The 27,921-nt window shown below is 40.4% G+C and overlaps 1 protein-coding gene across 1 annotated transcript in view; it reads left to right on the plus strand.

Annotated features, from left to right (window-relative positions):
• LRRC9 (leucine rich repeat containing 9) overlaps positions 1–27,921 on the plus strand; it is a 3,097,114-nt gene that overhangs the window by 1,527,348 nt on the left and 1,541,845 nt on the right. Inside the window, exon 16 of the mRNA XM_044073581.1 lies at positions 15,368–15,568. Coding sequence (XP_043929516.1) covers positions 15,368–15,568 — 201 coding nt within the window. The remainder of the gene's footprint in view (positions 1–15,367; positions 15,569–27,921) is intronic.

A 27,921-nucleotide genomic window follows, 5' to 3' on the forward strand; every position in this document is an offset into this window, starting at 1 on the left:
CCTTGAAAGAAAAAAATAAGACTGAAGTTCTTTTCTTCCTCATGATTTTCGTTTAGACCACTTTTCGATTAAAAGCCTGAGAAAATGTTCTAAAACGCATCCCAGAGAATCTATAAACCCAGTCACTTCAGGATGCATCTGCAGATAGCTGCTAAATTGAGCTGTTTTCTAAATAGTTTAGTGCTCTGTCTTGGATGGGAAAGGTGTGTTGAAAGGATGCAAGGATAACTAAGCTGAACCACACTGAATTTCTTTCCTTAATTCTAATTTCTGTTCAAGACATCAGTGGATGAAAAGGTTGTGTAAAAAAAATAAAAACTTTCTATGTGCTCTGATGTGCATTTTAAAGTTATAGCTTCTTGAAAAAGCTGAAGATTAAGGCTAAGTGTGAGGAAAGGAAAGAAAAAAGTAATGTGCATGCTATTGGGAGCCCAAGATGGGAGGAAAACAGAGAGGAGCACTGAAGGATGTGTGTGTTAGGTGGTGCTGAAGCAGTAGGCAATGCCTAGAGTGCATTTTCACCTAAGTCCAGCCCTGAACACAGAGTTAGATGTTGTCTCTTTCATTCTTCCTCACAGTTGAGTTACAGATTTGACTCAGCCACATTTTTACAGGCTAGGATCTAAGTCTTGAGCTCCTCCCACTTCCCATAATACACCGTCCTCTGTCTAACTCTCTCAGATCTTGTTTGCTACCAACAGTGACAGATGTGGTTTCTCGAGTCTCTAGCCTTTTGTCGCGTTTTTGACAGTAGGATTGCTATTTTTTCTTCCATATTTTCAGGTAAGTGCCTTTTATTTCCTTTTTCCTCCTCTTCTGTAGCAGTTCAAGGTTAAAATCCTTTCTTTTCTCTTCCTTGCTCTGCAGTTGGGCTTTGCCCGCACTTTCTCTTTTCCTGTTCTAGCTGTTTGTTTTTAGGCTTACTTTTTCCCAGTTGTTGTTATCATTGTTTCATTGTTATTGTTTGAAAAATAATAATAATAAAAAAAAAAAAATATATATATATATATATATATATATATATATATATATATATATATATATATATATATAGTTTAGCTAATTTTGATTAGGTCTGTTATATAGTGATACAGTGCCTTTGCTGTGATTGCCACATGTATTGTTTAGTTTTCCTTTTTTTGTGCTTGCTGTAACACATCGGATAAAGCTGCCAGTTTTAAGAGGTGCTTCGATTGCGGTCACAAATTCTCATATTCAGATGCACATACTTTGTGTTTATTGCCTTGGCCCTGAACATCTGTGGTCAGCTTGCTCTATTTGTGACAGCTTGAACCCTAGGGCTATTGCCGACCGCAAAAACAAATTAATTTTTAAGGGCATCTTGCCTGCTTCAAGTTCCTCCCCCAGGGGCTCAAACCCCCTTCAAGAGTATGGCAGGGTCTTCTAACTCCAAGAAGCGTCCTGACAAGTCCTCGCGGGTGTGTTCGGGTCCACCCTCCAAAAATTCTGAGACCTTCGGATCTGATGGGCTCAGATCTCAGGCCCACATCTGCTCCAGTGGATCTGAAGCACTCTTTGGATCCAGCCTGTACTTGCCTAATCCACAGTTCTCCTGAAGTTGCTCCTTCCACCTCAGATCCTAAGACTATGGATCTTATAGCTACAGGTCCCACACTGGTGCTGGGAGTTGAGTCTGCTTCTTCTATTGCACCGCAGCAGATGCCCATCAGGCACTCCAGGCCCCCATCAGTGGCTTATTCCAGGCCTTCTAGGAGCCTTTCAGAAGTCGACATGGACAGGATGATTAGGAGGATTTTCAAGACTCAGATCCTTTTGTGGGTCTTCTCCATTCCATCCCCTCTGGGATCTGAGAGTGTTTCCGTGCAAGCGCATTCACCTTCTCCTATCCATCCCTCGGTATCTGAGTCTCAGGATCATAGCCAACCAAGAGAGCCGGGTTGAGTTTAATGAGCTACCCTTCCTGCACTCTGTTTTCACCCTGACTTCCTCTGCTCCAATGTTGTAGGATCGCAGTGGGTCTCTGATCTGGGATGTCCCCATCGGATTTGGGGGGAGGGAGTTCAGCTCCCACTATGCCAGTGCTGTCTCTTCCTTTTGGCGTTTACCTGGAACCCTGGGCTCAGGGATCCCTACCCTTTCTTCTTCAGTAGCCTCGGTTCCTGTGGAGGGATTCACTGGGTCCCTTGGCATTCCAAGTTGTGGAAAGGGCTTTCTCTTGTCATAGGGATCTGTTCTCTTTGGGCTTTGACCTTTCCCACCGACTCCCCTTGAATCAAAGACTTGAGCCTGTCATGCCTACCGATTGTCAGCCCATCCAGACTAGCCTCCAAACTCTTCCCCAGAGAGAGTCCCTTCTTCTTCCAAGACCTCCCTTGAATATCCTACAGTGGAGATTCTTCATAAGTGGATGTGCAGAAGGAGGCACATTGATTCCCCTTTGGAGTCCATCACCGAAGACACAGGAAGGTCCCCCCAGATCACCACTGAGGATGTCTCCTTTGGAGACATTTTAGAGATCCTGGGGCAGAGAGGTGGTTGTTCGGACCAGCCTCCTTCCTCGGAAGAGTTCTTGTTTTTGGAGGCTTTCGGGATGGGCCCATCTACATCTTGGGTGGTCCCCCACCCCCCCGGCAGATGAGCTCGTGGATTTGGTGTCCTGCTGATCCTGGAAGGAGTCGGATTCTGTCAAACTGATTCCCAAATGTCTGGACAAGTTTTTATCTCCTCCTTAGGACAGACCCTATTGGACCAAGGGTATTCCACCTGATGCCATGGTTGTGGCAATAGCTACCAAAAAGGAGTTAGCCGAACAGAGCTCCACTGTCCGTCTGCCGAACAGGGTGTCCAGAGTAATGGACAGGTCTGCTAAGCACGTTTGCACCTTAGACACTTTTTCACTGAGAGAGTTAAACTACCTGGCCCACTTTACTCGTTTACAGAGGGAACTGTTGAAGGAACTCTGAGACTCTCTTGCAGAGATCTGGTTGATGGATGATTTCAAGAAGGTCTCCCCTCAACTGACAGCTCTTTCGTCCCTGTCCAGTTTTTACATGAGGCTTATCTCCCAATCCACAGAGGGTACCTCACGGGCAGCCAGCTCAGGCATTGCTATTCAAAGACATGTCTGGATGAGGCTTTGTGATTTCACGGAACCCTTTAAAGAATCCTTTGTCAATGCTCCATTTGATGGGTCCTCCCTTTTCTGACCATCTGTCAGAGAGACCTTACCCCACAGTGAACAGGAAGAGAAGACCTTGTCTGCCGTCAGGGTCAAGTTTTCAACTCCTCGGTGTACTTTTTCAAGAAACCAGTGCAATGGAAAGAAAGCCTGGTTCTGGAAATTTCAGGGGTCTTCCCAGAATTAGTGTGGGGATCCTTCTTCTAGAGACAAGAGGAGAGGAGGTTTCAGTGGGAGACACCACCGTAGGTGCAGAGGGGCCCTGCAGAAGCAGGGTTTCAGGGAGCCCTTTTCTAATAAGCCCTATCAACGCTCCTGAAGCACTGCCTGATTGCTCATCTCTGGAGGCAGTCAGGGGTTGTTTTTCTGTGCACCTTACCGCCTAGACCGATATAATGCAAAACAAATGGGTGCTAAAGATTATATCTAGAGGTGGTTATATTCCCTTTCTCCTTCTTCCACCAAAGAATTCAGAGAGACTCCCCAGTGTTCCACCCAGTCAGAGGAAGGATGCAGTAGCAGAAATTTTAACTCTACTGCAGAAAATAGTCATCCAAGAGGTCCTGACCGAACAAAAAGGATTCAGAACTTGCTCTCGCTTCTTTTTAGTGCCAAAGAAAATCGGGGACCTGTGATCCATTTTGTAACCAAGCAAATTGATTTTTCTCATAAAAAGGCAAAGTTGGGGATGGTAATGGTCTAGTCCATTCTACCACTGCTGCAGAAGGACAATTAGATGTGCTCACTGAATTTAAAGGATGCGTACTATCACATCAAAATAGATAGATGCTCCAGAAGTCATTTGCATTTCCGACTGGCAACCAGTCACTTCCATTTCAGAGCTCTGCCCTTTGGAGTTACCACAACCCCCAGGGTGTTTACCAAATGCATGACAGTAGTTGCAACTCACCTGCGACTGAAAGGATTCCCGGTGTTTCAGTATCTGGATGATTGGCTCTTCACTGCCCCAAACAGGCTTCAATTACTCCAGGCCAGGGATCACTTTTTCAACCTTGCCAACTATTTGGGCATCACCATAAACCTGACAAAGTTGAAACCTTCCCCAGCTCAGAGTTTAGAATTTATTGGAGCTACCTTGAACTCAGTAGAGCAGATTGCAGCTCTACCCCCTCATCATTTTCAGTTTTTGAGAGATCATGTTCGAGCCATTTTAAACCGATCTTCACCACTAGCAAGGCTAATACTTCAGGCTGTAAGATCTATGGCAGCTGTCATTCCCTTAGTCCCTCTAGCAAGGTATTTTATGCGATAACTTCAATGGACCCTGACTGCTGAGTGTTCTATTCTCTACTAACCTCTAGCTGTTCCTATCAAATTGACTTTGGTTTGCAGAAAGCATCTCCAGTGGTGGATGCTGTTGGACAACCTCACATTGGCAGACCTTTCCTACTTCCTTCCCCATCAGCCACTGTGACCACGGACACTTCCCAGTTGGAGTGGCGAGGGGCATTTCATAGGAAAGATGGTCCAAGGAATGTGGTCCCACATACAGACCAGGTTGCATATCAGTGTTCTGGATACATTGCAAGCCTTTCAGGATGTTCTCCATCTGAGAACTATTGCAGTTCACACAGACAACTTATCAGTGGTGTGGTACATCAACAAACAAGAAGAACCTGCTCTTACCCATTGTGCAGGGAAGCCATGAGGGTCTGGGAATGGGTGACATCTTTGAACAGTTTTATTTTTGCAACTTAAGACCGGGAAATCCATCTTCCTGGCAGACAAGCTCAGCAGGTCCATTCTGACCCCTTATGAGTAGTCCCTCAACCAGTCGTAAGCGGACTTGATATTCAGCCATTGGGACCAACCCTGCTGCAACCTGTTTGCATCCCCCCAGAACAAGTGCAGCAACTACTTTGCTCTGATCCCTCCTCCAGGGAGTCCCTGAGGGATGCTCTGATTCCCAATTGATCCCCCGGTCTCCTCTATACTTATCCCCCTCTACCCTTGATCCCAGAGTTTCTTCATAAAGTAAAATGTCCAAAGTGCTTGGTAATCCTCATTGCCCCTTATTGGGCTTGTCAGATTTGGGTCCCCTTCCTCTGGTCTCACCTGAAATATCCTCCATGGATACTGGAACCCAAACAGGACCTCCTTTTTCACTCAATAGAGGGTTTTTACCCCAGTCTGGTATCTTTCAAACTGAACACTTGGTTTCTCTACTTCTAGTAATTGTTTGAAGGTCCAGGCTTGCTTCCCCTATTCTAGAAGTTACTGTAGCCTCCCAAAAACCGGCTACCAAGAAAGTCTGTAGGAGTAAATGGAATAAATTTGTCTTCTGGGCCTCTAAAGAGAACATTGACACTTTTTCAGCTCTGATATCGGCTATCCTTCTCTTCCTTTGCATCTCTTTTCAAGGAAGGATCCAATTTCTCTACTATCAAACTTCAATTGACAGCCATTTATAACTTCCATTCCGGTAATGTTTTCAGTTCACCTACAATCTCCAAACTGTGCAAGGCCTTCTTGAAAGGAATCTTCATCCTCAGGCCTCCAGTTAAAGATCCTTCCCTGCCATGGGATCTCACTGTGGTCTTACAAGGTTTAATTCAAAAACCTTTCGAACCAGCCAGTGGTTGTGACTTAGTTTCTTTCATGGAAGGCAGTCTTTCTTATCACCATCACTTCAGCAAAGAGAATTTCTGACATCCAAGCACTGTCTTATAAGCCTCCTTACATAATTTTCCACAAAGATAGTGTGTCCCTGCATACTAATCCCTCTTTCATGCCCATGGTAGCTACAGAATCCAACCTCAACCAGACCATGCAACTACCTGTTTTCTTCCCAAATTTCTCTAATGAAGGAGAACATTTGTTACATCTACTTGATGTTCATAGGCAGTTACGTTTTTATCTTCATAGGACAAAGCCATTTTGAAAATCAGACCAATTATTTGTATCCTTCTCTCATAGCCGCCTAGGTCAGGTGGTTTCAAAAATTACTCTTGCTAAATGGATAACAGACTGTATTCCTTTGATTTATGCTGCGAATGGATTGCAGTTACCTCGTACTCCTAAGGCCCACTCAACTAGGTCTATGTTCACCTCATCTGCTTTTGCTTCCAGGGCATCTTTAGATGATATCTGTGTTGCAGCCCCTTGGTCAAAAATTCATACCTTTATCAGGTATTACAAATTAGACATTGTTTCCAGGAGCAGAGCTTCCTGCAGTTCGGCAGTGCTCTGGCATATCTTTCCTTGAGACCACCCAGGAGTTGTATAGCTGAGGACTCTAACCCATCCGTGAAGAGGAATGAAAGAGACATCAGATTTGTAAGTTATGTACTTAACATAACTTGGTATCTGTGTTGTCTTCTTTCATTCCTCCTCACTTTCCCTCCCAGCCATCCCCTACTCTGTGCTCTAGAAGACCTGGAGAGAACTTTTTAGGAAGTGATGTTCCTGGTTTTGATCCTCTGGTTCTTAATGTGTGATTCCTTCCTTTTCTTTTTCTGCTCTGTATCAACTATTTGGGCAGCAAACTCGATATGAGACAGAGTATAGTGCATTATGGGAAGTTGGAGGAGCTTAATACTTGGATCCTAGTCTGTAAAAATGCATCCGGGTCGGATCTGTAACCCAACCATGTGGAAGAATGAAAGAAGACAACACAGATACCAAGTTATGGTAACTACTTAACTTATAATTTATTGAAATGTCTCATTGTTGCAATTAAATGCCAGTAACCATGAAATGTACCTTTGAGATGGGCCGACATAGTGTGGTACAGAGCCCTGTTGTAATACAAGAGCAGTGAAGCTACAAGCCATTCTGTGTGTACTACAGCTAAAGGTTTACAGCAGGAATTAACAGGTTGCTTAGGATGAGTGGCAGTGACAGGGTGATGCTTAGACTGGAAGAGCCTAGGTGGCCTCCAACTTGACACTTGCTGGGGGCCCCCAAAATGCTAACACCAGTCTTATGCTGCTGCTTACTTTTCAAAAGAAATTAACAATTCATCCAAAGATCTGAAAGATTTAGTTCTGTCAAGATAGTACCCGTATTGTCTGTGGATATCTGATGTATGGAGTATCTCTTCTCCCTCATGTTTAGGTTCAGAAAAGAAAACGGGGAGATGGATAGTCTTGCTTAAACTAAACTTTGAAACCACTTTAGACATAAAAGACAAATTAGTTCTCAAAGAAACCATGTTCTTATGGATAATGATTAATGCTGACTCACCATCAGAGTTTGCAACTCAGATACCCTTCTTGCAGAGGTCACAGAAATCATTAAAACTGTTCTCCATGTTAAGAAACTCAAGTCAGACAGATTAGCTGTTCGAAACTGAGTAATTGTTAGCTTCTCTGACACAAAATTATAATTCAAATTAAAGTCCACTGGTATTCTTGGAGGCCTCTTATGCAAAACCTCTTTCAAGAACATTTTTATATGAGATTGCATTGAAAGAGGAGGATCCATGGGCAGATATGTTGAAATAGCCAATAATGAACGTTGACAGATGAATAAGAAAAGTTATAGGATAGTACCATGAACAAATATTGTAAAACCAGAGAACAACTAGCCTTGAATGGGTGCTTCTTATGTTATTGGCACCAACTAGAGAAACTTTCCATTGCTAGTATGTCGCTTTCTAGTGGTAGGTTTTATTGCCTCCATTAGTACCTGATGCTCATCCTCAGTAAACAGGTGCCTAAAAGGAATTAAGGTCTTTTCATCCAGGCGGTCAGTTGAAGATTGATGTCTGGGTGTATCAGATAGCCCTGTTCTTGTGTGAGTAGATTCAGTCTGTGAGGAAGCTTGTTGTAATTGCCCCTGGCCATTTCCCAAAGAAGGAGTAAGCACGGTTGCATGGGCCAGAAGGGAGTCATCACAGTGATCTTGGGGGATTCCTTCTCAGTCTTCAGAAGTTCCCTGGGTATTAGTGGAAAGGCATACAGGAACATTTCTTTCCAAAGAAAAGAGAGGGCATCTGTCTTCCAGGCCTTCTTGCTGGAGTCCTGGAACAGAATTTTGCCAGATGATTTGTTCAGAGAGAAGGCAAAGAGGGCTAATCGAGGAACTCCCCACAGATGCATCAGATCTTGGAAGATCTTGGAAGACTGCCTGATCTAGTATCCATTCAGTGGTCCTTTTCAGCTTCTCTGCCACACTGCTCTGACAGGATGTAAGACACCTGTAGAGTGAGATTGTGTTGTAAAGCTGTATCCCAAGCTAACATGGCTAGTTTGCAAAGAGGGTATGTCCTGGTTCTCCTTGCTTGTTAATGTGCCACATGACTGTGGCATCGTCTGTAATCACGTGAACAAGTCATGGGAACAGAAGATGGTTAAGAGGGTTAAGTGCCTTGTTCAGGACAAGCATCTCCTTGATATTTATCTGATTGCCTCTCTCCTTGTTGTCCTACACACCCTGCACTTTTATCCCTCCTGAAACCGCTCCCCTGTGGTGACTGCTTTGGAGCAGGGAAGGAGAAAGGGAGACCTGAATTTAAGGATATCTATTGTTTCCACCAAAAAAATTATCTTCTGACAAACCCCAGCACTAGCATTTGAAAAGATAAAAGGTCTTGATGCTTGGACCAAACAGATTTCAGATACCACTGTATCTTTCTCATGTGGAGTCTTGCCAGCGGTATCCAGTGAAAGTAAAACTCTTTGAACTCTGGTGTCTACTTGACATCCAAGGAAACAATCCTGTGTGAGGGAGCCAAGAAAAACTTTTGAATTTTCCCTTGGAACCCCAGCTTGTGTAAGAGATCTCTCACCCAAGAGAGAGATTCCTGTCACTTTGAAAAAGACTGCAAAGATAAGCAGGTCATTTAAATATGGAAAAAATGTGGATACCCTGTAGCCTGGAATGAGCTGTAACAGGAGCTAGATACTTTGTGAACACTTGGTGCAGTGGGTAGTCCAAAGTGTAAGGCAGAGATTTGATAATGTGGTCCAAATTTTCAAAGCCATAAGAAACGTCTGAAGTCTGGATAAATAGGGATGTGATGATAAGCATATTTTCAGTCTGATGTTACCAGGAAACTTTGAAAGAGGAAGGAGAGGCAACAGGTTGTGAAGTGACATCATTTTGAATTTGGGCACTATCACAAACCAGTCTAGGGAAGAAAGATCCAGAGCTGGTTTCCAATCATTTCTTTCTTTCATACTAGGACTGTCCTTAAATAAAACCCCCTCCCCACCTAGGAAGAAGGAACTGGTTCTATTGCCCCTTGGAGGAGCATGTGATGAAGAATAGGGTGAAAAGAGTCTGATCTGCAGAATGGCCCTCTGGAAAGGAGGAATTTCCTTTCCTCTGCCATTTGTAATCTTGAATGATTTTCAGAACCCATGTGTCTGGAACAATCTGTTGCCAAAGAGAAAAATGGATATTGAGACTTTCTAGAATCAAAAAAGGGTAGGTTGGGAGTGGGTCACAAGGTCTTTTATGTAGTCTGAATAGTCATTCAGACTTATTGGACTGTTCTTTGTTATGGGAGGTTTGAGACTTTTTTTTGGAACACCCTTGCCTATTTTTCTTAAATGCCTGCTTACCTGAATTTTGTTGAAGCTATTTTTTCTGGGGGTTTTTGCCAAAATTGAATGAAGAGAAAGAAAATCCATTGTACAGTTTGGAAAAGAAGGGCTAAAAAATCTTTGAGATTCCCTGGATCTGCTTGCCCCTTTCATCACAGTTTTTGATCACTTCTGCTGCAGAGTGGCCAAACATTGGGGTGTGTATGGGGGGGGGGTGTAGCCCCCCCTTCCACCTAGTTGGCTTTTACCAGACAATGTAAAAACAAAACCAGACAACATGATACCAAATTAAGAGGGGGGCTACGCCCCACACACTCCCCAACTATATATACTAACACCAGGATTGCACTGCAGTGGGGAAAAGGACATATACCTTTGACTTGCCTTAGAGTACTACTTGTCAGTGAAATGAGTTTTAGGTGAAATTAACTTTAGGTGATTTGGTCTCGATGAAATGGGTTTCAGTGAAATGGTCTTTAGGTGAAGTGATACATATCCCAGGCTTTATCTCAAAAGTCAGAAAGGAAGTGGAAAAATCTGATTCAGAAAATCTCAGAGCGCTTTTCAGGATGCACATGGTGAATCTTCCCCCAGGGGCAGAGGGGGAAGTACTAATGGAAGACAGGGGTCCACAGAATCAGGGCAACAGAGAATCTTTCTTTGGTAAGCCCTTTCAGTGCTCCTGAAAGGAGGCCCACTTGTCCATCTCTGGAGGCAGTCGGGGGCCACTTATCTTTGTACCCAGAGGCCTGGCAACAATAACAAAAGATAAATGGGTACAGATCATTTATTTTATTTATTTTATTTTACATTTGTTGACCGGGAAAATCCGACTGGATACATGTCCATTTTCAGCGGAGGGCCCGGAGAAAAAAAGCAAACACATTGATATTAGTTTACGACTTATAAACAGAGATATTAATATATTGTTTGATAATTTATACATAGGGTACAAAGAATGAGAAACTACAGAAGAACTCTAAGACTAATTACTAAGAATAATACATTATGTATAATGTAAATGAAATATGTAAATAATACTAATAGGTAGGTACAGTAGGATTATGTTGATGATGATATGAGGTTTAAAAAAAAGGAGAAAATGCTAGAAATAGGAGAGTAGAGGGAAGGAAACATATCCAGAGGTTACTCCATACCCTTTTCCTTCTCCATCCAAAATATAAAAAAGATCCCAGACATTCCACCAGTCAAAGGGAACAGGCAATGTTAGAAATTCAAAAGTTACTAGACAAAAGAGTCATCCAAACAGTCTCTGCAGACCAAATAGGATCCAGAACTTACTCAAAATTCTTTTTAGTTCCAAAGAAAACAGGGGACTGGAGACCAGTTCTGGATCTCAGCAATCTAAACAGGTCAGTAAGAAAGTCCAGGTTCCGGATGTTAACACCGCAGTCAATCCTCTCTTTTCTGAGACAAGGCGATTGGTATGTGCTCGATAGACCTCCAGGATGCGTACTACCATGTAAAAATGGACAGGCAATCCAGGAGACATTTTGGCTGGGAGCCAGCCACTACCAGTTTTGAGGTCTGCCCTTTGGCCTCACTACAGCCCCCAGAGTGTTCACCAAATGCATGGCAGTAGTCATGACTCACTTGAGACACCTAGGATTCTGGGTGTTTCCATACTTAGACGACTGGCTGCTAACCGCCACCACCGAGCATCTACTAATAAAAGCAAGAGATAACCTTGCAGCTCTGCTCTCACCTAGGAATTACTATAAACTACGAAAAATCTGCCTTGCTGCCTTCTCAGCACGTCATGTTTATAAGAGCAGAATTGGATTCAACAAACATGATGGCCAGACTTCCTCCAGAAAGAGTTCCAGTTCTACGACGGCAGGTTTTAAATCTTTTTACAAAGAAAAAAGCTCAAGCAAGGATAGTCCTAAAAGTCCTGGGAACCATGGCAGCAGCAATAACACAAATCCCCTTAGCATGTCTACACATGAGAATTCTCCAGTGGCTACTGTCCAGTCAGTGGTTGATGCAGGAATTGCTGATATCCCACAAAATAATAACTGAAACTTGCAAAAAAAGACCTTCATTGGTGGCTTTACTCCAATCATGTGACGCTAGTTCAACCATTTGTACTTTCCCAACCATTGACCACAGTGACCACGGATGCCTCTCAGATAGGGTGGGGGGAGGCCTTATCTGGGAAAGACAGTCCAAGGCACCTGGCAGGATCATGAGACCCATTTGCACATCAATGTCCTAGAGATGAGAGTGGTGCTTCTGGCATTGCAAGCATTCCAGGACTCTCTTCCACTGGGAACTATTACAGTACAGGCAGACAACATGTCAATTGTATGGTACATAAACAAACCAGGAGGAACCAGATCTTACCCCCTTTGTCAAGAGGCCCTGAGAGTATGGCAGTGGGCGACCTCCTCCCAACGCTTTCTGATAGCAGTGCACATCCCGGGTAAATCCAACGTAATAAAAGACAGACTCAGCAGAGTGATTCTGATGCCTCAGAAGTGGTCCTCAAACAGGAGGTAGCGGAAAAGATTTTCCGCAAATGGGGCAGCCTTGCTGCAACCTTTTTGCGACATCCATGAATGCCAAATGCAGCAGCTACTTTGCCCTTATCCCCCCCCCCCCCAGAGGAGTCAGCAAGGGATGCACTTGTTCATGATTGGCCCTCAGGTCACTTCTATGCTTTTCCTCCTTTTCTATTAATACCCAAAGTTCTTCAGAAAGCCGGTTGCTTGGGAAGGGACTTGATACTCATCGCCCCATAATGGTCTTGTCAAATCTGGTTCTCCTTCCTGTGGCCTCATCTTCAGGAGGAGCCTTGGATTCTAGACTCAGTTCCAGACCTTTTGACTCCTGTGTCAGGAACGCTCCATCCTTCCCTTCAGACCCTCAATTTGACAGCTTGGCTGCTCCGATTCCGACCATAGCCAGGTTTCCTAACCACTATTCATCAGTTAAACACATCCTAATCTTTTCTCATAAGGCTTCAACAAGAAAGATGTATAGAAGCAAATGGAAAAGATTCTCATTATGGGCTTCGCATAACCACATTGATCCCTTTACTGCCCCAGTTAATTCCATTCTAGAATTCCTAGTGAAGTTATTCAATGAGGGTGCAGCTCCGGCTACTATTAGAGTTCAACTAGCAGCGATATCTAGTTTTCATATAGGTGAGGCTAGCCCCAACGTTATGTCTTATAGGCTATACAAGGCATTTCTTAAAGGTACTTTATTACTATGACCACCTATCAGAGACCCCCCCCCCAGCACCATGGGACTTAAATTTTGTCCTGTGTCATTTAATAGTCCCCCTTTTGACCCAGCATCATCTTGTGAACTTAGGTTTTTGACATGGAAAGCTATTCTCTTGATAGCAATTACCTCTGCTAGGAGGGTGTCAGAGCTGCAAGCCTTGTCATTGAAGCCCCCTGCTTGCTTTTCCACAGAGACAGGGTATCCTTCGGAACGAACCCTTCCTTTTTGCCAAAAGTATGTTTAGAGTCTAATTTAAACCAATCTATAGAGCTGCCAGTCTTTTACCCAAATTACGGGAATAAGGCAGAGTGCATGTTACATCAGCTAGATCTGCATAGACAATTATGTTTCTATTTAGACAGGACTAAGAACTTCAGAAAATCTGACCAGCTTTTTATATCTTTTTCAACATCAAAGACACTTTCAGAATGGCTTTCAGATTGCATACTCTTCATCTATAAGTCACAGAACAGAGATCTTCCCCGTAGAGTTAAAGCCCACTCTGCAAGAGTCATTGCAACCTCTTCTGCTTTACTGGCCAAACTACCAATTGATACCATTTGTGCTGCAGCAGCATGGGCAAGACCACATACCTTTATCACTCATTACAAAGTCGATTTGGCCTCCAGGAACAGAGCCTCTTTTGGTTCAATGATTCTGAAGAATAGTTTCCTAATTTATTAAAAGCTCTCTCTTACGCTTTTATCAGTCCTGTCTGTATAAATCATTTCCAGCTTCTGAGAAATTAACCTCAGGACACAATGATGGAAGTAAAGTGCCTAAGAAGGGTGGTAGGATGCACACTGTCGGACAAAGAAATGAAGACATAAGAGCAGAAGCCAAAGTAGCTCCAATTGCAGAAAAGATCAGAGAGAACAGATTACGGTGGTTTGGGCACATGTAGAAAATTAGAAAATCTGGTAAGGAAGATTTGGGACAGACAGAAAGAAGGTAAGAGAAAGCCAGGATGTCCAGCAAAGAGGTGGATGGATTGTGTGAAAGAAGATCTGCGACAGTCAGGCGTGAGTGTTGAAGAAGGCAGGAGTATGGCACTGAATCGAGAGAGTTGGTGACAGTTAACACGATACCCCGACCCCATGTAGAAAAATGGGAAAAAGGGAGCTGATGATGATGATTCTCTTTTCAGCCACCCAAGAAAGATGGTGGTAGGGACGCTGTCCCAACCTGGTAAGAATGAAAGCGAAATGGGACAACAACACAAAGAAGTTATGTACTCACCATAACATTCCATGTGTGTTGTCCATCGTTGCCTTCATTCTTACATCCCCCCTACTTCCCCTGGCCATTTTTACTCCTGGGAGACTGAGTTGGTACAATTGGATATCATTATTCCCTGACCTTCTTTATTGCACTCTGGAATTATTAAACTGTGTTTACTTCTCTTACTATTTTTATAACTGTAAACAAGATCTGGATAGTTTACCTAGTGAATGCTGGGATAGGGTTTAGCCACGAGCTAGTGGAAGACCTTGAGCTTGCATATAAAGACCCTTTCTGAAGGCGATAAGAGTTAAGTAAGGTACTTGCCATAACAGTAGCTCTTTGAGGATTGGTCATTTTAACAGTAAAGCTTTTGTCATTCCTTCCCTTGTTGAGAGTTTACATTTTTAAACCAGGGATGATGGTAAGGCAATTAGCTTTCATTCATACTTTTCTGATGGGATGTCATTTACAGTGCTGCACATCCTACTGTGTGGAATATCTGCAGGCTTTTTTTATTTTTTTATTTACTGTACTCTTACCTGTACAAATTTCAAAAGTTTTGTCTAGGTTTTATGAACACAAGAGATAATTAGAAAGTTGCATACCACAATAACACTTACTTCTGATAATACAAACTCAAGGAACTGGAGAGAGTGAAGCACAGTGCAGGATATACAAGATAGTCTCACCACTTAACATCTTTGCATACCATGGCATAAAAATCAGCACTAGTGCATTACAGGGAAGATAGCCACTACTCAGAAAATTCCAACTGGAAAATGAAATAACAGAAGGTAGGTAAACCCAAATATAATGATCTATTATTACAGTGGCCTCTGTTAACAGATCTACTACTGTGGCAAATACCTTAACAGATGCAGTTCATTACTATTTTCACATTATGTAAACTTTATTGTGTGTTGTCAGTGATGTGTTTTTCACTTGATTTTTGCTACTTCACCAAGTATATGTTAAGTCATGTTACTTGGCAAGCAATGCTTCTGTTTGAGCAGTTTACAGAACATCTTATTTTGAGTAATGAACTGTGCCATTTTCCGTTTTTGATTTATTTCAATTTTAATTCGTAGCAGATTTTATTTTACAGTTTTGTCACTGATATTTCTATATTCAATGACTAGGCTTTTCTTAAAGAAATGAGGAACCTTATTAAATATAGCAAAATCAGAAATACTAAAATAAAGTGTCTTTGTTTCAGGATGAGCCAAGGTTTGCATTTGTTGCAACTACAGATGATGGTAGAGAAACAACTAAAAAGGCAGCATTTTGCCTTGATGTATGTCTTGATGAAGAAATTTTAAACATGGAGCCAACTTTCAAAGCACGACCCAAAATCATAAGCTTGGATGAGAAAACAATTCTTTCAGTAGCAAAGGCCAATATTTACAGCCAGATCACAGTAAGTCATATTTCTCTATTTTCACTAGAGTTATTTAGTGCATGTTAATTATTTCCTAACTTTGTGGTAATGTTAACACAGATGGAAGATAACTGGAGTAAAGCAAACATGGTTTCAAGCGTTCCTAGGAAACGGAAATACTTTGGGTGAAGGATTTATTGGAACTTACGCAAGACAGAAAATCAAGCCAATTAAAAAAAAGTTGGGTGAATTGCAACATAAAGCCTATGTCCTTATGTATGTGGGGTTCAAGACTTCGTACAGATGAAATAGTAAATGTGGAAAAGCAAAGAGTAATGCAGTTGGGGGAGCTTTACAGAATGGGAGCGAATTAACATATTCTGCCAATTTCATGTACTGAAAAGGATGGTGAGACTGATAATCAGTTAATTCAGGCAGTGCGAGTGGAATAGGTGCACTGAGGTGGAATATGGTAACAGGCTTCTGAAGAAGCACATGCAATAGTGACTTCTTAGTGCTTCTGCCACTTTTTTATTCATAATATTTGTATTACCTTATAACTGTCCTGTTTTCTCCATACATTCTTAATGTTTTACAATCCTCCATTTTCTTTATTTTGACTTGCATCCTCATCTACTTGTCTGCACTTTATATTCTAATTACTTACCTTCCCAGTTACTATTAATTTATGTACTATATTCTTAGAAAACAGAACTGCAAGGAGACAAACTGTCCAACATTCTGATGAAATCTTGAGGCGAATGCCAGACGAAAGCGCTCAACAATAAAGAGGTTCAGTGGTTGGACAGTGTCTCCTTGCAGTTCTGTTTTCTTGGTTTATATGTACTATATTCTTCATTTACATTATATTCCTAATTGTCTGTTTTGCCCAATCCACCCTCACCAATCTTCTCTATGCTTTCTTAGAACAGAATGAGAAATCCCTTTTTCTTTCATTTATAGCTTATGCTGAGTTTTTTATATGTAGCAATAGTTTCTACAGCCCTTACTTCCTAATATTGTTTTGCTACATTCCTATTCTTTTTCCACATTTGTCTGCCCTTCTTTACTGCACCCACCACATCTAAATTCTTCCCATGGGCCTATACTTCATGCTTGTTGTGGTGGCAGTATCACACCCATTGTATTCATAGTTTTAACCCTAATCAGAAAGGAATTATTCCATGTGCTTTCCCCTCCACAATTCTTCTCATTCATAAGAGAAAAGTTTTTTCATTACTCTCCTTCTAACCACTCAAAATCTGAGATTATAGAGCATACCTTTCCCTTCTTGTTCTAGATTTCATAGCAAAAAGAATAAGGCATATTCATTTCTGGAGTATTACAATTAAAGTGCCCATTTGGAAATATGGGTAGTTATCCACAAGCTTGGCATTGTGGTAGACTCTGTATCGTGGCTGAAATCTGAAATTGACCATACTGTCCACATGACTGGAAAAATTCCACTCCTTTGTAGATGATGGACCTGGTCTACAGTCAGGCAGTGGATTTCCACCAGGCCAAATTACAATAACTGGCATTCTTAAATCTGCTTAAATCTAGTATTTGACGGTATTATGCAGACTAGCATTGAGATACCCCAGCATAGCCATATCCTCTTAGGTTCATAGGTTCATAGATTAGTACTAAGCTAACTGCCCTTTCAAGCCATTTCTTATTTCTGTATTCCATGATATAAGGGTAGTGCATTGTAAATGAGAAGATCCTTAAAAACAGGCTTATCCTTGCAGAAGCCCGTATAATTGTCCATACACTTGATACTGAGAATGAAGAATTATGACCGCATGTCTCCTGTCTAATTACCCTGAATAAGCATCTGCCTTTTGTAGTAGCATTTCTCGAAAGATGACTAAATACCATGCGTTACTTTTTTGGAGATTCTAGTTTAAAATGGAAGGAAATTCTGCAGGTTGCTCTGAGCAACAACTTCTCCAGGTTTAACCTTGGTTAAATAACCCCCCCCCCCCCAAAAAAAAAAAAATAAATAGACCCATCCATATCTGCTGTAACCACACCCTTCTAGATAATTCTTTAACAAAGAGGTCAAGCAAAGTAGCACACAGTCAGGTGCTTTAACATGTGCTGATCATCACTGCCCATTTGTAAATGCTAGTATCACAAAGCCATCCAAAACAACAAGGCAAATAAAACTGAAATGCCTCATTTAAAATGAAAAACATCCTTTACTTCTTGATCTGAAGAATCAGTATTCCTTCTCCCCATTGCTCCTTTCACACTGTTACAGGACAATGCATGCTCACTTCTATAACTAATCTAAAATTCAAGACTCTCTCTATGAAACACCGTCCTTTCTACTAACAAAAACAAAAGAAGCTTGACTGCCACTCACATAGAGTTCTTAGCTCAGTCACACAGCTAAAATTCAAGACTGAATCAGAATCACCATCTTTTCTACTAAGAAAAACAAAAGAAGTTTGACTACTACTTACACATCCTGAATTTTTAGCTCAGCCACACAGGTAAAATTCAAGACTCTCTCTCTGTCTTGGAAACATCACCTTTTCTATTAACAAAAACAAAAGAAGCTTGACTGCCACTCACATAGAGTTCTTAGCTCAGTCACACAGCTAAAATTCAAGACTGAATCAGAATCACCATCTTTTCTACTAAGAAAAACAAAAGAAGTTTGACTACTACTTACACATCCTGAATTTTTAGCTCAGCCACACAGGTAAAATTCAAGACTCTCTCTCTGTCTTGGAAACATCCCTTTTCTATTAACAAAAACAAAAGAAGTTTGACTACTGCTCACACATCCTGAATTTTTAGCTCAGTCACACAACTAAAATTCAAGACTTTCTGTCTAAAACACCATCCTTTCTCCTCCTCACACAAACAGAAAACAAAAACGAAGCTTGACTACTGCTCTCTATCCTGAGTTCTTAGCTCAGTCACACAGATATATTTCAACAAGGAACTTGGAATGTGCCATTGTGGTGTTGTTTAGGGCCACTGTATTGTTCACTTAAGGCTTATAGTGGATTGCTGTTCTACTTGTTATTGTGTTTTATAATGGAAGTGAGAGCGCAATGACCTGCCACTGAACCTATGCTCACAACCTTAAACAGTATTTATTATATTACTGGATATAATTTTTCTCCTTCAGTTAGTTATACTCTTGCTACTGCTCTCTCCAACAAATGTTGGTTTTCCACTCCTACACTTAGTTTGTTTGCTGTGAAAGTGTAACTATCCTTGGAAAACTCACCTGTAGATTCATAGTATTTTGCAGTACTTTACTCCTTCTAAACAGCTATACTGTAACTGCAGTCTGGAGTAGCATATACCTTGTGCTTCCAAAGCTTGTGTTAGACTAATGTTCCTATTACATAAAATTGTTTCACTGTCTGCATAGCAGATAAAGACTCCTCCTGCTGGTGTTGGAGCTGTTTTCTGCTATGCTTTCTTTCCACTCCTGATTCTCCAGCCACCCCTCTAGCATTACATTTATAGGTTCATAGGAGGTTACTAGGCTAATGACCCTAGGGCCTTTACACGCCTAGCCATGTAAAAACCCTGAGTACCGTAGTTGGCCATAGTTGGTCGTTGTTTGCAGAGTGATACTATGATCAGCACCGAGTGCCCCTGTCCATGAAGGCCATAGGTACCACCCCTGGAGTGAATTTGCAATTTCCCATCCAACTTTCAATGTTGCACTTAAATAGGTCATTGAGGAGCTCTGCTTCACATGAAGTGGGAGCTTATTCCAGGGGAGCAGCAATCTCTGTGAGATATATCTGGCTCTTGCATAAGTTCTATTAATGTTGCAGGCCAGGTTGAGATCTCAGGAGTGAGTGACTGTTGTCCCATTTGATTTGTAGATGTTCAGCATTTCCATTAGGGCAGGGTCAGTCACTGCTCTGTGGCCAGGCACAGGTCACCTGTCAGTATTCTGTACGATAGAGTACAGTGATGGGGCTTAGTCTGTCCATGTCTTGGATGCCCTGAATTCTGTTGGTTAGAAACCTCTGTGTTTGCTCCAGCTGCAGGTGGCTGGTGAGGTAGATACTGAAGGGAGCATTGTACTCGATCAGTAGTCTGAGAAGGGACAAGTGCAGCGCAGTAATGACCTCCCTGCTCTTGGATGCAATGCCCTTGTGTATGAGATAGGCAGTGTAGAAGGCTTTCATTACTACTGTGGACTCATGGTGATCAAAGCTTAGATTGCTATCAACCTGCATTTCCAAGTCACACACTATTGTGTTTGAGCTAACAGGGGTGCTGCCTATATATTGTAACTAGGTGGAGCTACTTCTCTGCCACAGGGGATAATGAGGCATTTTTTTTAGTTTAGTTTTAGTCCATGGCCCTGGGACCAGTTGTTTGTCTGTGTCAGTCCCGTCTGTAATTTGTTGATGTTGTTGGGGGACTCTATGATTGTATCGAGTTTACAGTCGTCTGCACACTTTGGTAGCCACAAGCCATCAAATTTTGACTGGACTTCAGAAAAATTAATTCCAAACAGTAGAGGGTCCAGTACAGATCCTTGTGGTACACCACTGGTAACTGGTCTACTGGTGGAGGTGGATACCAACTTTAACAGTGTGCATTCGATCTGTGAGCCAGTTTGCTACCAGTCTAATAATGAATGAGTTGATACCCAGCTGGGAGAATTTCTCAATGATCTCTGAGTGGGGAATTGTGTTAAATGCCTTTGCTAAATCAAGATAGGTGGTGTGTACTGCTTTACCCCCATCCAGGACTTTGGTGACTTTCTCAAAGAAGTTCACCAGGTTTAAGTGGTTGGTATAATGGTTAAGGTGTTTACCTTCTAGACATATGGTGCAAGGTTTGATTCTTACATGGGGTAATTGGCTAAGCTTAAAATGGCCCACAAACACAGTTAGTCTAGTACTAAACTATGAACCAATAAGTAAAACCTACCCTTGACAAAACCAAACTGAGTTGAGTTAAGCATTTGAAGGTTGCATATGTCTTGGTTGATAAGGTCCATGATGATTCTTTCCATGCCCTTGCAGATCAGGCTAGTCAGGCTAATAGGTCTATAGTTCCCAAGGTCTGTAGATGGACCCCCTTTGTGCAAGAGGATTACTGTTGCTGTTCTCCTCTCCTCCAGCACAAAACCAGTGCCCAGGGTGTGGTTAAAGATCCATTTCCTACTCAGCCCACCCACCTCCTTCCAACACAGAAGCCATGCCACCATCATCAAAACCCAACCCACCTATCTCAGACTTAACTAAAGGTCTTAAATTCATTTTCTTAAATACTTGTAGCAGCTTTTCCTAAATTCTCTAACAGTGAAGCCCTCATCTCCCATTTTAAACTAAATAACTATAAGCAGCTGTGTATTATAGTGCTCTGTATTCCCCAGATAATAATGCTGCAACCCAATAAAACACCCTGAACTGGATCTCTCATACAATTTCTAATGAAAAGATAATCCTAGGTCATGTTAATTTTGACTGGTAGATTATCTCCACAAAATTTCCATCAACTAGCCTAAACCTATTTGGATTGGTTCAACTAATTTCCTCTCCCCCAAACATTATAACTATCCCAAAAACAGTGGATCCCTTCTTGACTGGATATTTGTGTCTGATTCCACTAAGTATGTCTGCATTGGTACCCTCTCTGATTCCCTCTGTGATCACATTCCTCTATTTGCAAATAGACTCAGTACCCATTATGTCAAACAACACTTAAACTTCCCGTAACCTCACTAATTTTAACCCTGATACATTTAACAGAATTCTAAGCTCTTTTAACTGCTCTAGCTTGAAAACATACTCCACTCAATGAAGCTGTACACAAATTTGATTCATTTTTCCTGAAAACTCTCAGTAGTCTGGCTCCAACTAGAGCAAAAAGAATAATGCATAACCATACTCTTTGGTTATCAACTCAAAGCAGGCACCTAATGTATGAAAGAGACAGGGCTTAGAAAAATGGTTAAAATATAGATCTCCCCAAAACCTACAACAATTTAAAGAACTTCATAGCCATGCTATAAAAGACAGATTATTGCAGACAAGAAAATTTACTTCAGTAACTCCTTATTACATCAGTCTTCCAATCTTAAAAAATTCTGGTGGTCTATTAATTATATACTCCATCCTAGAACATCCACCACTCCGAATCCTGCCCCAAATAATACTCCCTCTGAAATAGCTGCTCAGTTTAAAACATTTTATAGAAGGCATTAAAGCCCTTACTAAGGATTTTCCTCCCAACAATCCTGACATACCCTCTCCTCAGACAGCAAACACCCCCTGTTTCACCCTAAAACCCATCCCAACCTCCTACATCAAATGGCTACTTCTTAATCTGAAACATGTTTGCCTTCAGTAGATCATCTGCCAGCAGAATAAGTCAAGATAGCTGCCAGTTCCATAGCCTATCCAGTGTCTCTTCTAATTAACATATTTGTAAAGAAACCGTATGTTCCTTCTCTATGGAAAACATTTTTCATTATCCCTCTTCATAATGAAGGAACCTCATATATCCAAATTCATACCTATTGCCATATTATCGCCTTTTTCAAAAATTGTGGAGAAGTGCATTTGCAAACAACTTTTTCAACATATTCTTCAAGAAAACCTCCTGACCCCCACACAACATGGTTTTAGACCCACCCATAGCACTACCATGGCCTTAATAACTTTCACAGATACTTTAAGCCAAATGCATACTTGTTTCTGTGTATGCCTTGATCTATCTAAAGCTTTTGATCTAGTCTCTCACCAAAAACTCCTCTTCAAAATGTATTTCCTCATGCTATCGTAACCCACACTACTAGGGTTTAACAGCTACTTTAAATGATAGATAACCTGTCTGTTAAATGGCTCTCCACTTTTTATCCATTTCTTCCTGTCAATACTGGTGTGCTGCAGGGCTCCATTCTTAGCCCTTTACTGTTTACTTTATTCACTGACAATTTACATAAATCCTCTCAGCAAGCTTCTCTCATACAATTCGCTGATGATTCTACCCTAATATGCATTTCTGACAACCTAATACATCATTAGAGAATTATTTAAAAAGCCTTTAACTTTCAGCACTAAATCCCCAAAAAGCTACATTTTTTTTTCCAAAATCACATTTCCAATAAAAAAAAAAAAAAAAATGTCTTCCTTAAATAATACCATGATTGAAGTTAACCTGCATACAAAACTACTTGTTAGGACAATTGACAAAAGTCTTAAATGTAGTCTACATATCCACAACATCAAGAAAACCCATAAAAAGTAAGCACCCTACATAGAGCAAATAAATTCCTTATAGACTCTGCCAGAGTAACACTAGCTACCACTTCCTCCCACCCTGTGTCCAATATGGAGCCCCTATTGTGACCAACCTACAAACTTCACTTAATGCTCAGCTTGAACAGTGCTGTAACAAAGTTGCCAGATTCTTTTACAATAAACTTTACTGGACCCACCACTGTTTAGCACTAAAACATTTAACTGGCCTTAGCTTCCTAAACACCTATCTGATACTCATCTCACCTTAACCCATAAAATTATGCATAACCCATCTGCCTGCCCAGCAATTAGATCCCAACTCCAATACCATCTTCTATACCATCCCCTTTGGTCAAATATTAAATAACTGCTTGCCATGTACAAACCACAAATGGATGCTGGGGTCAGTCTCTATTCCAGTAGATTAGCTAGAACTTGAAATAAAATTCCTCAATCAGGTCTATCACAATCTTTGAGAAGACTTCTTGTCTGCCTCCTGGCTTTGTCCCTGCTCCTCATCTGGGGCATAGCTCATTAACACCCTTCATCACCTATCTTATACCACCCTTACAAACACAAAATCACTTAACCTGCTTATCCCCTTCTACCACCTCAATTTGTTGTACTTCTTAAACTACTATACCTACTAATTAGAGCAAATTATTATTCCATCACTACTATTCTGTTAACCCTAAAACATGCTCATCTCCTGTAATACTTCACTTTGCTGTATTTTGTAAATTACTCCTACCTATATTGTACAACACTCTTCTATCTGTAAAGTATCAGTACAAGGATTATAAATATAATAGACTATTATCCTATCTATTCACTGAAACTGCATTATAGATGTGCTATTGAAAATATTGATTGCATTAAATATGGTACCTTGGAGCTTATCTCCTCGGGCCTCCAATGAAAAAAGGCGCCTATGCCCAGTTGGAATTTCCCAGTAAACAAATGTAAATAAATAAATCTGTCTCTCAGCATCTGATGATCAGATGTCTGTAGTCAAAACTGAATGAATGACACCCTACAACACTTCCTCAGTTACCTTGCCAGTGATAGGTAGATACTACCCTGAGCATGCCAGACATCTTAAGAGAACTATTATTTGTATGAGCCTGATGACTGTGTAGCCTATGTTAAATTGTAAGATGAGTGAAAATCAAAGGCAAGCAACACTTCATTTTTAGATTCAAACTAGCTATCATATTCAAGCAGACATTTACCAAAATTCTTTTAATGAATTGTTTTGTTTTATATTATTTAATATTTGTAAAGGAGTCTATTGTTAAATATTTGTTATACACACATTGATTGCATGTCTTAAACTGTATTGTAAATGCAGTTGTTTAAGTGGATTGAATATCAATAGATGTCCTTCATTGAATCCGTGTTTCAGCATTGCTAACTGATGGGTTATCCTGCCATGTATACCAAAAACTGGGCTCCTTCTGCTGGTGCCATAAGTGCAGTACAGTTTTTCTTTTCTTCAGTTTCTATTTCTATTCTTTCTCTAGTGTGGGGAAAGAAAGTTTTGAGGTAATTCACACTTGTATGTCCTGTATGTACCACATAGCCCTCTTGAGCTTTAGTCATACATCAGATGTACAGCACGAGAGAAAGGTGCTCACACTTTTGTATTATTGTCAGATGTATAGCTATCATTTGCAGGATATCCCATAGGTTAGTAATATTGAAACAGTGATCAGTCAGACATCTAATGTTATGACAAGTTCTTACACAACTGTACATTTTCATATTTATTTAAATTTTGCTTACCAGATTATTCTTTCTGCTAGCTAACCTATTTTCATACAGTTCCAAGCGAGAGTAAGACATCCAAGCAGGTTTACAGGCAGTATTGCTCAGCAGCAGTTTTGAGACAGTGTTGTACATACAAACTGCAGAACAGTAAATCTCTTGTACAGTAAACTGTATCAGTGTAATATAGTATGTGTGTAAGTATACACACATCTATTTGTCTATATATGTGTGTGTGTGTGTGTATACATATATATATATATATATATATATGTACACATACTATATTATACTGTATCAGTATACTATAGTATGTATGTACTACATAGATCTATCTGTCCAAATCAACATATTTATATATACGTATACACATAGATAGAAAAAAGGGAAAACTTGTACAGGAAAGATATTGGCATGCAAATTGCTAAAATAGACTGTAGTCATAACTTCTTATGTCGTATCCATGTCAAAGATCAATTTGCATTTATATTAAAAAAGGAAACAATATTCAAGTTGGTATTGTTTGTTTAAACCATGGTTTATTAAGTTAAAACAAGAGATGAGTTGTTTTCACTCTTATCAGAGTTCCATCAGGCCTAAGTTATACTTAACCAGTAACAAGTAATATATACCTTTATATTTTCTATATAAAAAGCCATGTAAAGTACAACAAAGGATTTAATCAAAGAGCACTTAAATGGATCACATTCATTAACAGTGACTGATGCAGTGGTACATACTTTACATTTTTTTACATAGGTACACATAGGTTAGTACTAGGCTAACTGCTCTTGCGAGTCATTTTAAGCCCAGCCAATTATCCCTTGTGAGATTCAAACCCTGCACTTTGTGTTTGTAAGGCAAACACCTTAACTATTAGGCCACCATTTACATCTTTACTGTGATTGGTGTTGTTTACACCTTATCTAGCTAAATACAAATTAAACTGACTGTTGATCAGTGTGCTAGGTTTAATATCAAATAATTTAAGCATCTAGCCCTGCATTTTTGTTACATTGCTATAGTATATAGTAAAATAGATAGCAATGAGACTAACTCTATGTGAAATGCTTTGATGGGAGAGGGAAGCAGTGTGGCAATTATCAGAACTCTCAAAAGAAGTCTGCTGCTAAGGAAAAGGGTGTAAGTAGGATTTCGCAACTGTGTGTGAGTCACGGAAGTCTTTGAAAAAAGAGACAAGACCAAAATGCCCTCAGGGCAAGTAGTAAGACAAACTAAAAGAAAAACAAAGCGTGAAGATGTGTATGTGTGAGAGTGTGTGTGTATATGAAAATTCCCAGGCTAGGAAAACTTACGGGTGAGGAAAGGAAAATGGTCAGAAATTGGCCATATATAAAGACAGACGTGTGTGTGTGTGTGTGTGTGTGTGTGTGTGTGTGTGTGTGTGTGTGTGTGTGTGTGTGTGTGTGTGTGAGTGTGTGTATACGTACACACAGACATATCTACATAAAAAAGGTGAAAGCCCAAGTATTACATATAGGTAGCTGTTATGTAAACTCATGTCTCAGCTTGTGCACACCAAACCATTATTTTAAAGCTGCTGTTTCTATTAATAAGGTGAAGGTGTTCCTCAGATTTCACTAGGCTAGCATATACCAGTGTGGTAGTTCATACTATTGATTAAACACATCATAATATGTACAGTTCAAATTAACATTATGTTAATCTTCAGACACAAACATAAGTAAGAGTTGCAATGGAAGTAAAAGTAAAAATCAGAAGTCTAACCTAAACTACACAGAAATAATAAAATCTACAATTAAACATCTAGCACTAAAGACAAAAAATGAAAATTAAATTCAAGCAATGACATGAAATACCCTCACTCTCTCTCTCTCTACATATATATATATATATATATATATATATATATATATATATATATATATATAAAGTAAAGTGTTAGTGTATTTTTGTAAAAGTTGCTATGTTCCAGTTTCTTTAATGTGAGAATTCTCTTAATGGAATATGCCCGATTGAGTCCGATAAGCTTTAACTTTTTTGACATGGATCTTGCATAAAAAGTTATGATGACAAAGGACAACAGTCTGTTTTAGTAATTTGTATGCTGATATTATTCCTGTACAATAAGTCCCCCTTTATTTTTTTTCCTTTTGCTCTTCCTTAAAGAAAGTGTGCACTACCCTTAAGGCTGGAAAACTACATTTCCTCAGTTACATTGTCTCTCTCTCTATATATATGTATATATATCAACACATGTGCACGCACATGCTTACACACGCTATAGAGCAGTGGGACATATAAGAACACTTAGGCAGATAGGGGTGAAGAAAAGTAGTAGAACGTTTTGTGTAATGTTGCAGGGGTCTATGACCTGTGTCATATCTGAAAATGAAAATAAATAAACCCTCCAACAATTATTGGAACAAAGACTTCTCAACTGGTAGATTGACCAAAAAAACACCATCTCTTTTGACTTGCATGGCTTTAAGTATGCTAAAGCATTCATACTGACAGCTGCGTTTAATAAAAAGTTCTCTTTACAGACCCCCCCCTTTTTCATGCAGCTTCATCTTCACAGCCCCCCCCCCTAATGCTTCTGTAGTTTTTAGCACCTGGGCTTTATTCCTAACTTCTGTTTGCTAAGTCACTATAACTGTAAATTCACTGTTTAATAATCTCAGATCCCACTGTAGGCCTTGTATTGATAAATACTGCTGTAGGCCAGTATGTATGTATGCCTTTAAGAAACTTTCCAGGGCTTGCACAAGTGTATACATACTCAGCACGTGCAAGCCTGACTGCCATTTTGCAGTAAGCTGTTGAGATGTAAGCATGCATGTCTGTATAATGTGTCAGTTAATCAGTTTGTTTATCTCTTATCCATCCTGATGTTGTTTTTATGTAATAAAGCATATAAATGAACTACCCCACCTGTTCGTCATCTATACTAGAGAGGGACGAGTGACATGGTGCCTGAATGGGATCCAGTTTCTCCAGATTCCAGACCGAGAAGCACTCAGTTAAGATTGGAGGAATATAGAGGAGTGAGTCATACCCACTGCATGTATAACTTGCAAAACAGATCAGAAACAAATTTCTGATATTAAAAACTTGCTCAAATGATTTCTTATTCACAAAATATGAAATGGAAGCATTCAAAATGCTCTAAACAAATTTCTAAGTAAACAAAATGCCCAGAACTGCGACATATTGATAGAAATTTATTTTATTTATTTATTTTATTTTACATTTGCTAACTGGGAAAGTCTGACTGGACACGAGTCCTTTTTCAGTGGATGCCTGGGGAGAAAAGCTCCAGTTACAGCACAGGTTAATAATTCATCATATGACAAAGATTACATAAATTTACATAAGAACAAAACATAACAAAATTAA

This window comes from Protopterus annectens, chromosome 6.part0 (genome assembly GCF_019279795.1).
Source record: "Protopterus annectens isolate FY-2018-M chromosome 6.part0, PAN1.0, whole genome shotgun sequence".
Classification (NCBI taxonomy): Eukaryota; Metazoa; Chordata; order Ceratodontiformes; family Protopteridae; genus Protopterus; species Protopterus annectens.